General features: G+C 36.5%; 2 protein-coding genes across 2 annotated transcripts; both read left to right on the top strand.

Annotated features, from left to right (window-relative positions):
- The first annotated feature begins 2,891 nt into the window (after positions 1–2,891).
- Positions 2,892–4,493, top strand: LOC102619395 (uncharacterized). Its single transcript, XM_006475744.3, has 4 exons — positions 2,892–3,155; positions 3,428–3,756; positions 4,097–4,167; positions 4,278–4,493. Exons 2-3 carry the CDS (start codon positions 3,437–3,439, stop codon positions 4,164–4,166), a joined length of 390 nt encoding a protein of 129 aa, XP_006475807.1. The 5' UTR covers positions 2,892–3,155; positions 3,428–3,436; the 3' UTR covers position 4,167; positions 4,278–4,493.
- A 1,713-nt stretch (positions 4,494–6,206) lies between these two features.
- Positions 6,207–8,991, top strand: LOC102619881 (zinc finger CCCH domain-containing protein 39). Its single transcript, XM_006475745.4, has 2 exons — positions 6,207–7,614; positions 8,515–8,991. The coding sequence occupies exons 1-2, from the start codon at positions 6,846–6,848 to the stop codon at positions 8,760–8,762; spliced, it is 1,017 nt and encodes a 338-aa protein (XP_006475808.1). The 5' UTR covers positions 6,207–6,845; the 3' UTR covers positions 8,763–8,991.
- The last annotated feature ends 4,607 nt before the right edge of the window (positions 8,992–13,598 follow it).

The following is a 13,598-nucleotide window of genomic DNA, read 5'->3' as shown; positions in this document are numbered from 1 at the left end:
ATCTGTCACCCATAGAAGAGTCACCCACCAATCCAAAATTGCTATGTAAAGTTCATAAAGTGGCTTTAGTTGTTCTTAGTCATTCTCCAATCAAGTTTGATGGGTGAGCTGAGTATGATAAAATTAATAGCTACAATATCTGTTAAGGCATCTGAAATGTGCAAGATTGATGCGACAAGCCGACAATGATTACTGTATAATAAGGTTTAAGTGCCCCTGTTCAATCATGTGGCAGGAAGGGGAGAATATTCAAAAATTCAAAAGCAACGGCTATTTTCATGGGTAATCCCCTTATGGATGTGGATTCTGCAAGTATTATTGAGGAGAGATGGCCCCATTTCAAAAAACCATCACAAATTGAGAATAAAGAAGTTGATGCATTGTCTAAGGTTTTTTATGTGTTGTGGAATATGCACTGTGTCTGGTACAATACTGGTGATTAGGATTCCTCCTTATCGAACCCTAGGTCAACACGCAACCATCTATGCCAACGTGGGATTGAATATGTCGCCATGTCAGCAAAAGTGACCCTACATCCCATAGTCAGAAGGTCCTCTTATGGTTTTATTTTGTGAAGAAGCCCCAATTGAGTATATTCTGAAGGAAGTTACTACTAGCAATTGCAAAAAAAATAATAATATGCTATTCTTACCTTTATTTCCTGCTGTGCCCACATTGGAGAGATGGGGCAGAAAAATTAATGGGTACTTTACCACAATAACTTTTTACTTAATTAGGAGCTAATAAAATATAATAATATTCGGTGTCATGTTCACAGAAGGGGCTAAACTAAAAGTGGTGACCAATCAGGCCACTGTCAACTAGCAAGGCATGGTGCAGGAAGAATTGATTTAAGCCGATGAGACATGTATGTGAATATGCATGCTTATGAACAGAGTCTTGTTCAATGCCTTTGGCAATTGGCATGCCTCTAGATGAGTGCTGACAAGCAAGAAAATATATGTTAACACTATTTTATAGTTAAGAAAGAATATGATTCTTGCATTCAATCTTTGTTTACAGTATTGCAAAATTATTCAGTATTGTTCAAAAGGAGCCCACCTGCAATGTACCACTTTTCAGATAACTAGCATACCAGGTTCTCAAGCCCATTCTTGACAGCGTCAAGCCGCCGCAATCTTATTATTCCAGTTAAACAACTGAGAACATTCGCTTTTTAGTAAAACCTTAAATGGAAGTTGATTAAAATTTTGCCAGCCATTTGACTGCTAAACTTTGAACCTGACGTGTCCACATTTGGCAGGAGCCAGAGAAAGTTTTAAGTCTGTGGTTTATGCACACATGTTTTTAAGAATTCAATCACGAGCAAAAGAGGCTTTGGTCAAGTCACATTGGAATATAGACGTGCATACACACATTAACAAATGGGAGCTGGAGAGCAAAGGGATATGAATCTTCAAATAGCTTTTGAATTATTGCAGAAAAGGAATCGAAACAAGGAAAGAAAAGAATTTGGCAATGGTTGTGCATCATAAGGAATTGATTCCAAGTGAAATGTTTCAGAGTTGTTTGAGCTTTTTTACTGTCCCATGTGCACCGGGACTATATAAACCTCCTCCAGGAAAGTGTATTTGCAAGTTGGACAGTTCCACGTATGCGTACGACGTTTGCACAAACATGGGCATCCACGGTAGGGAGATGGCAAAAATTCCGACGGGGACGGAGACCCTCAGGGATTTTCTCTATTCGGGGAGGGTATGCGGATGATTTTATAACCAATTGCTTATTCAAGAAAGAGACAGGAATAATTTTTTACCAAATTTCTTATTTGGGGAAGAGACGAAGATGAGGTAGAATCTCCATCCCCTACCTATTTCCTCGTATTAATTTTTAATTTTATTTTTATTTTTTAGAATTATTAATAAATGAATAATGAAATTTAAATTATATTAAATATTAGTATAAATAACAAATATCAAAATATTTATATAAATTTACTATAAAAATTTTGAGCCTACTTAACTAGTTGTAGTCTTGAATTACTATTTGACCAAACCTTATTCTAAAGGCCTTGGCCCAAAAATGTTTTAAATTATGAGTCATATTACTTATATTATTTTTATTGTTTTAGATTTGAAACCTAATGTTCTCTCAATTTGTCACATTCTTCTAGGAAAAACATGAGGAGCATGAGGTGTAAGAATAAATGCTTTTATTAAAAATATTAATTTTAGTATCTATACCCATTTCATTTATTTCATTATTAATATAAAAATAATTTCTTTTTATTATAAGATCATGAAGATTGACTAAGATAATTATTCTGATGATTTGTATTTTGTAGTGTGATTTTTGTAATGGATTAATGTTAGTGTAAGATATATTGTCAAACCTTATTTTGGTTTAAATTTTTATTTTAATATGATTAAATCAAGTTCAGAATTTAAATTTAAAAATGTATCAGTTATTCAGAAATTGAAGATCTTTCGGGGATCCCCTCTTATTATTCGAGGAGGGGACGGAGATCACCTTAGGCAATTCTAATGGGGACGGAGAGAGAACGGGGATATATATAGAATATCAAGGATGGGTGCAGGGATGGATGCAGGGATACTGGTCCCCTCCCCTCCCCTCCCCTCCCCATTGCCATCCTTAATCCACGTCTACTTTTGCACGTGGGAGCAATCCTACTAAGAGATAGGAGGGAAAATGTTGTATCAGCTAGCCAGCTTTCAAATAACATCTTCCCCAATACCACCCACCTTACTGGAAATAGATATGGAGAATACTTCAAAGTATTTTCTTTTGCAATAATGCTGAAGGGAATCATATAAAGAGAGGGTAAGTTTGGAATTTTGTAGGAAAAATGTATGTTCATAGGCTTACTATTTCTCCTCTTTACAAGCCTGTTCTTCCCAAAGAACAGTGAAAGAAACAGCAGAAAAGAAGAGGTTTATCTAAATCTCTCAGAAATATTTCCACTTGTGCATCACAACATTGAAAAAAAAAAAAGAACCATCTGAAAAAGTTATAAAAATGATAGAGCACCATTCATGGCCCCACACATGAGGCCCTGGCAAGTATATATAGCGCCCCCACCCAAACACCAAAATACCAACTGCATTGACCATTTGTCACAAACAGCTACTGCTCATCAGCACTAGATTTTTGTTTCAAAGCCTTTCTGAATTAAGGTGAGCTTCTCCATTCCGTGCTTTGTTAATTTTCTACTGAAAATTCAGCAAGTTGTATATCAAACAGCTAGTCGTGGTTTGTTTAATTGTTTATGCTTATAGTTAGAAGAGCACTGATACCAAGAGTATGACTTAAAGAAATCTTTTCTTGAATTGGTGGAAGTAGCTTGCTGTAAAGTTTCATATATAAGAGTACAAGCACATATTGAAAGTGATTAGTTGTTTATTAACTGCTGCTTAATATGTCCAAATTTGCACGTGTCATATGTCAGGATAAAAAAATGAGCTTGCCAGGAGGAGATTGGATGTGTGCTGCATGCCAACACCAGAATTTCAAGAAGCGAGAAGCATGCCAGCGTTGCGGGTACCCAAAGTATGGGGGCCCCGATGTATCAACCTACTTGTGTAACAGGACAGAGGTCCTAGCCGGAGACTGGTATTGCACCGCCATGAACTGTGGAGCTCACAATTATGCCAGCCGACCAAACTGCTATAGGTGTGGGGCTGCGAAGACTGATTATGCTTGTGCTAACATGATGGCTTATGGAACTGATGGCAGTGTCCCCCCAGGATGGAAATCGGGTGACTGGATTTGCAATAGGTGAATCACAATGACATTTTATTTCAAGAAATTATGCATGCCTAGACTAATTGTTATATGATATATAGTATACAAATCCAATAATTGTAGAGTTCATACTCCTAGTTCCTAAATAAGTAACAAGGCCAGATACCAGTCTGCATTGTTTCAAGATGGCACATTAACTGTTGCATTCATATTCTCATTGGGCAGCATTGTCTCAAATGATTATGATGATGATAACACATGCATGATTAATTAAATGGATGTACATTTAGAATCATTTATGTCTGGGTTTTTAAATCAGATATGACTACCATAAATTAAAAGTAATATGTATGCATCTTAATTTGTTAAGCAGAATGGGATGTGGAGTTCACAATTATGCTAGCAGGATGGTGTGCTACAAATGCAAAACACCAAGGGAATAAAGTAAGAAGCGAATCCTCATATACTATAAATCATAACTTAATATCTTTGAGTTGAGTTGTATGTAATATTTAGCTCTGAATCTTAAATTTTTTGCCCCTTGTACTTTTCAGGTGGTGCAATGTAGGCTATTAAGTTAATCATGGCTTGAAGGTCTGTCCTTTTTCACAAGCATGTCATGAAATCTACATGCAGTGGAAGAATTTAAGGGTTTCTGGCTTTATCGTATGGTGCATGTTGTTGTTCTAACATGAAGCTTTTGAAATTTCTCTTCTCTTTTGTAATTTTCTTTTTCCGCTTAATTAATGAAGACACTATGTTTTCTAGCACCTCATGAAAAGTCATCTTCCTATCTCCATCTCTGTGTGTCCACACCTCGGGTGTGTAGTGTGGGAAACATCTATAATTCAACAGCAATTTATATATAAAGTGGTCCAACGAATGACAGGCTGTGGTTGCCAAAATCAATAGAGAAATCAAAGTCTTAATCATGGACCGCCACTAGCTAGAGCTTTGAATTCAATCAATGCAAAATGAAATTATTCGGTGGGGGGGGGGGGGGGGGTGGTGGAGGAGAAGATTGACAAAGTGCATGCAGAAACTCAGATATAAGATTCAAGGAATCATCACAATGACTAGTTCACTTCAAAAGAAAAGCATTCTCACAGCAATAATTTACAATCCCTTTAAGCATCAAATCTCATAGAAATGTACATAATTATGAAGATAAAGAACCAGATGCGCTCTCTGCTTTAAAACCATAGATGCAATGCCCGAGTTCAAAGTGAGTCAAATAGAATTTTCTCATCCGTCCTTGCTTTTCCCTTTCATTTTAAACTGGTTTACAATGAAGTTTGATAAACAAAAGCTAAAATTTAATGGAAGTACTTAAAAATTGAGCTTTCAGCTTCAAAAACACTTTTATGTTACTGTCATTGACTTAATGGGCAAGCTGAATACGTGCATAAATAAACATTATTGTCAAAAGACAAACTAACCACTCGTATGTTATTGTCTCCTCCCAAGACTCCATTACCTAGCTTTTAAGAGAATCTTTTCATGGCTTCCCATCAGCTATCTTTATGTTAACTCTTTGCATGTAGAGAGATGTTGAGCAAGTAGTGAACTAGTTTCCTTAGCACATCATTCAGGGTCCAGACTGCTGCAAGAATATAGGTATAGCTGCCCATAATGAATGACGTTTTCTACTTTCAGTCAACTTTCCCTTTCATTTGGTTTCTTAGTTACCCAAGAATGGGGTGCCGAAATAAGAAGCATAGCATATTATATTTATTTGTTGTCAAGACTCGCACAACAGAATTCTTATTCGAGTTGAAGCTCATTTAAAGTTTAACAGAAAAAATCTGATGTAGTACACTTGAAGGTCACTCGGAAAAATATGATATAAGGAAAAGAAAACTTACCTTAATGCCTATCTTAAGCGTAGACTTGAAATGTGTAACAGCCCAGTTAAAGTCCACTAGAGAAAATATATTACAAGTGCTTTAAGCATACAACTTGTCTTGATCTCAACTCATTTGAAGCTTAACTTGAAATCTTATGCAGCATATTTAGAGCCTACTCGAGAAATCTTCCGTGAAGAAGGGGATTTGCCTTGATGCAGCCTACTGAAATCCAGATCAATAATCTGATGGTACCCATTTAAAGCTTAATAACAAAATCTTCTTTAAAAGACCCTCAACCTCAAGCTCAACAATAAAGGAACACAAACGTCAACGAGGAAATTGCACTCGCACATGATTGTTAGAATTTGACACACAAAGTGAGGCCGAATCATTAGAAATCTATTAGCTAATAGCCAGGCTGGGCAACAGAATGACTATTGGGCCGACCCGGTAGTGGGTGAAAGAGGATGAAGTTATTGGGGAATCTATTGGGCCCATGACCAACTTTTTGAGCGCAGTTGCACAAAATATTGGTACCTAACTGTAGGCCCGACCCGGTGAATTAATTACTGTTTATTTTAGATTGGGAACCGTAACTGGGGGAAACAAAAACAAACCGCCATTGAGTAAAACAACAATAGGGTTTTGTGATGTGCGAGGGGTTTAGCCGTTTCGGATCCTAGTCCTCTTTGGTTTGGGACTTTAGGTTTCACAAAATTTTCTCCTTTTTCAATTTAGGGCTTGTTGTGGGCGGCTAGGGTATTTTTTTACTCTCACTCTATATATTCTTTCCAAAATACAGGTCTCAAGTTTCCTTTTTATGAGATATAAGCCTTAAAGTTCTCTACTTTTGATCAATTTTTATTTTTTTTTTCATTCAAAGTTAGAGTTTGAGGTTTGATTTTTTTTCTATTCTTCCTTCAGATTCATTATAGAACGAATGCTCGTTTAGGTTTGGATCATCCTTTCATTTTGTTTGGCATTTTTTTTTTCGGTTGTCCGTATATAAAGTCTTGATTTTTCTCTGAATTTTGGTCAGTATCAATCAATTTTTTATCTGGGCTTATTGATTTTTTTTCCAAAAGATTGAAAATTTTCAGATACGTTCATTAGAGTTGCTTGATTTTACTTTGATATTCTTTGATCATCATCTGGGTTTCACAATATTTGTTGATTCTTTCAGTTTGAAGCCAAAGTGCATATCTTGATTCATTTGATTACTAGGTATAGTTACAGAAGCATTTATCTCAATTGCAAGCCCCTAAATTGACGAGAATGAGTTTCCCCAATTCTAGCTCTCCTTTCTTGGCGCAAGAGCTACAGTCTTATTCTGCAGGCAGTGATGCCATTGGTGTCTGGCCTCAATTTTCAATGAGCGATGAACAACAATATGACAGACTTTCACAATATGATCAACAACCTCCGTTTAAGAGACCTAGAAATTATGAGGATAACGAATCAAACTCTGCAACATACCCACCAATGAATCCTAGGATGAACCCGTCAATGAACCTCCCGATCAATAAAGGAATTACCAACATTTTCTTCAAGACCCGTTTATGTGCAAAATTCAAGCATGGTGCATGTAGAAATGGTGAGAATTGTAACTTTGCACATGGTATGGAGGACTTGAGGCAGCCTCCTCCCAACTGGCAAGAACTTGTAGGAGGTGGCCGTGCTGAGGAGGATCGATCATCTGGTGGTAATTGGGATGATGATCAGAAGATCATTCACAAGATGAAGCTGTGCAAGAAGTTTTATAATGGAGAAGAATGCCCTTATGGTGATAGATGTAATTTTCTTCATGAAGATCCAGCGAAGTTTAGGGATGATTCAGGTAGGTACAGAGAGAGCTCAGCTATAAGCATTGGTACTACAGGACCACCGGTGGTAACAGGAAGCTGTTCTAATCAAGCGGAAGGTAATAGGCCAGTGGGCAGCAACTGTGTTAAACCAGTCTATTGGAAGACAAAGTTGTGCATCAAGTGGACGCAAGGTCAATGTCCCTTTGGAGAAAAATGTCACTTTGCTCATGGGCAATCAGGTATATTATGTTGCTTAGATCATTATATTTTGCTACACTGACTATGGTTTCTTTGTGCAAGTTTAGGATTTTCTTTTAATTTGTACTTTTTATTGGAGATTGGCTTATTATGGGATTACTTGAAGACTTTTCCTCTTACATTGACAATAGGTATTATATTGAATGCAGAAGTGACTAAAGAATTGTTATAGAGTGGGAAAAAGTGACCCTCTCTTAGTGTGATTTGAGGAACCTTAATTTCCTTTGGAATTGGATGCGTTAATTTGTAGGTGCGCCCACCTTATTTCCACTTTGCATGATTGTGGAATCAGTTCTTGTGTAGATCTTTCTCTTAGCACAATTTGTATGTTGATTTTATTATTCCCTAGGAGTAGAATAATCTTCAGGAAGTTAGAACTTTTGAATGCTTCCCCAAAATTCTATAATTTCTTTCATTAGAGAGAAATGGTATTGGGCCAACAATAATTATGAAGTTCATGCCAGAACGAGCTTATTGAAAACTGGATTCCATAATAAATTGTTAACGGATGATTTATGAGTTGTGTTACTATGATAATTAAGTTGTTTTACATTATTTGCTTGTGCAAAGAAAGCTTAGCCATCTCTACATATATAAAAACAGTAAATAAAGAAATAAAAATTGAATGAAAGCAATAGTAAAGCTTTTGAGACATGTTTCCACTGGATTTTTTTTCTTTAACATATTAATATTTTGATGTAAGTTCCAACAAAAGCTGTATATTGGGAATTGTATTGTGGTTGAGAGAGTGTGTCTGAATTGTATTGTGTATTTCTTGCTTGGATGACATTGTTACATATAAACAATTTTGTTGCAATGTTGACTGAACTTGTGTCTTTGCTATTTATTGTTACTGATCTTGGCCTTTTTTCTGTAATCAGAATTACAGGTAATTGGTGGACGAACTGAAGGGGAAGCAGGGAATCCAAGTTTCATTTCGGTAAAGCCTCAATTGGTCCCTGCTAATGATTCATCTCCCACAGCTGTGTTGCCTACTTTGAATAAAGAAGGGCAGGGCAAGCAGTGCCTATTCAAATGGAAGGGACCCAAGAAAATCAATAGGATCTATGCAGATTGGCTTGACGATATGCCATTAGCGCACAACTTGCCGAGCCAAGTAGAGAGCTGAGTTCATGTTACGTCAGAATCATTTTTGCCTTCCGATCAAGGGATTTTAATTCTTTAGAGAAAACAGTAGATGAGAGATTTTCTTTGCTTGATGCCGTACCGTTAGTTGTCTTCTGGTTTTCTTTTCTGAGAGTAATATTGTTCATGTTAAAGATATGTAACAGTTCTGGAATTCGCCATTGTTTGGTCATTCTTGTTGAAATATCAAATAAAATAGTCGTTGAAAGCAATAGTCTATTTTATGGTAGCAACTTTCCAGTTTGTATTTGCAGAGATATATACTCGAGGATTGTGCATATTTTTTGTTTGAAACTTCGGCGTCCACTGAAGTTTGCCTATGTATCTCTGGGAAGAATTGTGAAATAGGCACAAAGGCCTCCCGAACCTAACTCTGTGTTTGAAGTTTTTAATGAAATTTGATAAAATGGCTCATTTACGATCATTCGCCATCTATTAGACCATAAAAATATCAATTGTTTGCATCGGTTAATGGTCCTTACAATTCGAAGACAAAGAGACAAACTAAGATTTCTGCTACTTGTTACCAACAATGGAAAATGTGACAAAAGTACAGGCGCCCTGTGCATAGACTATCCGAATACTTATAGCGAATTAAGACGATGAAGAGCATGATTGATAGAGAAGGGTGAAATATTTTAAAGATTTAATATAATAATAATAAAAAAGAACAAGTATGACTGTGAAAGAAATAACTATGAAATTATGAAAATTTTGTTAATTTATTACTATATATTATTCTGTAACTTTTTAACACTAGTGACGGTATTATAATAGGAGTTCAATGAAGTCGCATAAACTATCAGAACTAACTCATGCCGAGGTGCAAAGCTTGAAGGCTCGTCCTCGTATTGATATCTCTTATATTTGCAGCATGATCAGTCTTTATTTTGTTTTTCTTAGCCCTTTGTGTGAAGAATCTGTTTCTCACTTCGTATGTACATATAACATGCTAAGTACTTTGATAATTTGAATTATCCACTGTGTGTCAGGTCCATCCAATCGTCACTGATGTTCGCAATAGAGGAGATGCTTCAGTTAAATAGTTTGCGTTTTGTTGATTCCTTCTATTTTCTTGATAATTTGTGCACCTGTTTTGAACATTGGAGTTAAAGCTCTCTCGTTTCTTTCATGATGACACTTGACCATCATTATATATTTCTTTTGCGATTGTAGTGGAAGATCTGACAAAGTTAAACTGGAAAAAATAGTTGAAAATGTCTCTAAGCCTCCTCCTGCCCGGGAGGTCTCTCGTTTTGTTTATCTCTATTAGCTTATAGATTGCTTATTTTATATCCAAAAACATCTACATGCAATTTGCTTCCTCTACCCCATGAATTATTCTCTCTTATCCTAGCAACTTTCGTTCCACAGCTTGATGCAGCTGTTAAAGAAGCATTTGATGCGGCGTACGACAACATATATGCTTGCTGTTTTTGCGTTATGTATGAACCTTTTTGTATTATAAATTTGTCAGGCTGTTAGATGCAAAAGAGTGGCAAGGAGCATCGGTTCTATAGGTCTTTTATGTACCAGAGGAAACTGCTGTTTTACTTTCAACAGCTCTGATGCCTTGAGTAGTAAGTTGAAGAGATGTATTATATCAATTTCTTTTCCTGGTTTACCATCCATATCATTGACCATTATTGTTGATGGTGACTGGATTTGATTTTAGTTTATCTGTTTGTCAGCCTGCACAGATTGTTGGATGTAAAACGGTTGTCCTTGCAACCCCATCAAGTCAAGATGGCATATTGGCATGGCAGCATGTGTAAGGTTTCCTCTCAGACGTATTGAACCATACTATGAATATTACTTGCTGAGTGCTCTTCATGTTAAAGTTAACAAATTGTTGGTTGCACCAACAATTATAGAGAAGCAAAATTAAAATTGATTTTGTAGCCGAAAAGAAAGAATTGACAAAGGGGATGAATTTGAAAAATAAAAAAAAAATTATATTTTTAATTATTTTATTCTTTGCATAGTAATTCATTTCTCCTATAAATAGCTAAGGATTTCATTCATTTGATATCATCCCAAAATTGTTAAGCTTATAAGTTTCTAAGCTTTTGAGAGAAGTGTATCTGGAAAATTTATCTTTTCTGCAGAGTGTGAGAGTACTGGGTATATTTTAGTTTCTGGGAAGTGAGATTCGTTACTCAAATATTGTACTCTATTAATTGTTAAATAAACAATTATTCTTTCTTGTCTCCGTGGATATAGGTTTAATTACTGAACCACATAATTCTTGTGTCCTTTATTTTTTCTATAATTATTTGGTGCGCTTGATTCCGCATTCCACGCACAACAAGTGGTATCAGAGCCGACAGTTCGTACTTGGAGGGATACGGTATTGTTCACGTATACGGTACTGTTCACATATGGTACTATTTACGAATACGGTGGAGACGACCATTTGTACTTGGGAGACAATCTATTGTAAGTAGTGTGTATTTTTGCATGTATAGGAAAGTTCTGTCAACAAAGGCAATAAGAGTCTAAGAATTCTGATTTTTAATTGGGACCGAGTTCCCGTCCAGTCTCCTGGGAACTTTTCAGGTGCATTTATTCACGCGAAATTAACATCATAGAGACTGTTTTTCAAGTGGAAATAGTTCGTTGAGAAAATGGTAGAAGGTAAAACTTCTAGAATTGGGGAGAGATCTAATGAGACTATTTTAGGAGACATTTCAGGTGGGAGGCGGGATTTGTCAAATCGCTATTCAGCACCTGTTATAAGAGGCTAAAAAATCGATGTTGAAAAGTTTGATGGGAAATCAACTTCGGCATGTGGAGGCGCGAAGTTATGGATGCCCTTATTCAAATCGATCTCAATGTTGTTCTGAAAAATAAAAGACACTTGTATGATGAAGAAATTTGGGATTGTATGAACGAGAAAGCTTGTGGTCAAATCAGATCTTATTTGACCAATGAGGTGAAATACTTAGTGAAAGATGAATAGTGTGCGGTGACTTTATGGCGTACATTGGAGGAAAAGTACTTGGTGAAAAGTCCTGAAAATCACCTTCATGCAATGAGCCAAGTATATGGTTTTCGAATGAAGCCTGGAGTGTCAATGCACAATAATATCTCAAGATTTGAAAAGTTACTTGCTAATTTGAAGAATTTTGATGAAGATATTAAGGATGAAGTCAAGGCTATGATTCTGTTACACTCACTACCAGAGGAATATAGCCATTTTATGACTGCTTTGATATATGGGAAGAGTGTGATCGTCTTTAAATATGTTTGCACAACAATGACTAGCTTAGAGATTCGGAATAATGATAAAAATTCTGAACGAGCATCGTCTGAAGCTTTGGTGATCAGAGATTGGGCGATGGAGAAACAGAAGAAGCGTGGTGGAAAGAATTCTCGATCCAAATCAAGAAGCAGAAATATAGCGCGAGACGAGTGTGTCTTTTGTCATGAAAAGGGCCATTGGAGGAAAGATTGTCCAAAGGCTCAAAAGAGAGATGTGAAGGAACCAGCAGCAGCAAACATGGCACGGAAAGATGAAGACTTTGATTATTCACTAAGTATTACTCCTGCAGCATACGTGGCTAGTTCGAGCGAGTGGATACTTGGTACTGGAGCAACCTATCATTTGATACTGAAGCAACCTATCATTTGCGCCCTATTAAAGAATAGTTTACGGATTTTCATAATTTGGAATCCGGTGCAGTTGTGATGGGGAATAATCAACCTTGTCGCACAATGGGGATAGGAACAATTCGGCTCAAAATGTTTGATAGAATGGTCAGAGAACTCAAAGAAGTTAGATTTGTTCCAACTTTAAAGAAAAATCTAATTTATGTGGGTACTTTAAAAGCTAAAGGCTACAAGATTACCATTGAAGATGGTATAATGAAGTTTACACATAGGGCTATGGTGATTCTGCAAGGGGTTTGGCGTCACAATCTGTACTATTTGAAGGGAGGTACAACTAATGAAGCAAATGTTGTTGAGGCGCATAGTGACACCACCAAGCTATGGCATGTACGACTGAGACATGCTGGAGAGAAGTCTTTGCAAACTCTGATGAGGCATGGACTCTTAAAAAGTACCAAAACCTGTAAATTAAATTTATGTGAGCATTGTGTAATAGGAAAGAAAACAAGGGTCAAGTTTGGTACAGTTAATCACGATACTCGTGAGATCCTTGAATATGTTCATAGTGATGTATGAGGACCAACCAAGACTGCATCAATTGGTGGAAGCCATTATTTTGTTATATTTGTTGATGATTTCTCTAGACGTGTGTGGGTGTACACCATGCGAGCAAATGATGAGATTCTAGAGATTTTCGTGAAATGGAAGAAATTGGTGGAGACTCAAACTGGCAGAAAGATTAAAGTACTATGATTCGATAATAGGGGTGAATATACTTCTGATCCATTCTTACAAGTATGCTAGAACGAGGGTATTAAAAAATATTTCACGGTGAAACATACTTCGCAACAGAACGGTGTGGCTGAGCGTATGAATCGTACTTTATTAGAGAAAGTATGATGTATGTTATCTAATGTTGGTTTAGATAAAAAGTTTTGGGCTGAAGCTGTGAGCTACACAAGTCACTTGGTAAACCGGTTGCCTTCTACTGCAATTGGAGGTAAAACTCCTATGGAAATGTGGTCTGAAAAGCATGCACAAGACTATAATTCCCTTCGTATATTCGGGTGTCTAGCTTATTATCATGTCAAATATGGTAAACTGGATCCTCGTGCTAGAAAAGCTATCTTTGTGGAATTCAAAGGTGGAGTAAAGAGTTTTAAGTTTTGGGATCTCGAAGACAAAAAGTTTGTGTGTAGCAGAGATG

The sequence above is a fragment of the Citrus sinensis genome, chromosome 1 (assembly GCF_022201045.2).
Source record: "Citrus sinensis cultivar Valencia sweet orange chromosome 1, DVS_A1.0, whole genome shotgun sequence".
NCBI classification, from domain to species: Eukaryota; Viridiplantae; Streptophyta; class Magnoliopsida; order Sapindales; family Rutaceae; genus Citrus; species Citrus sinensis.
Note: the sequence above shows the minus strand (reverse complement) of the source record. Positions and strands in the feature narration are given on the sequence as shown.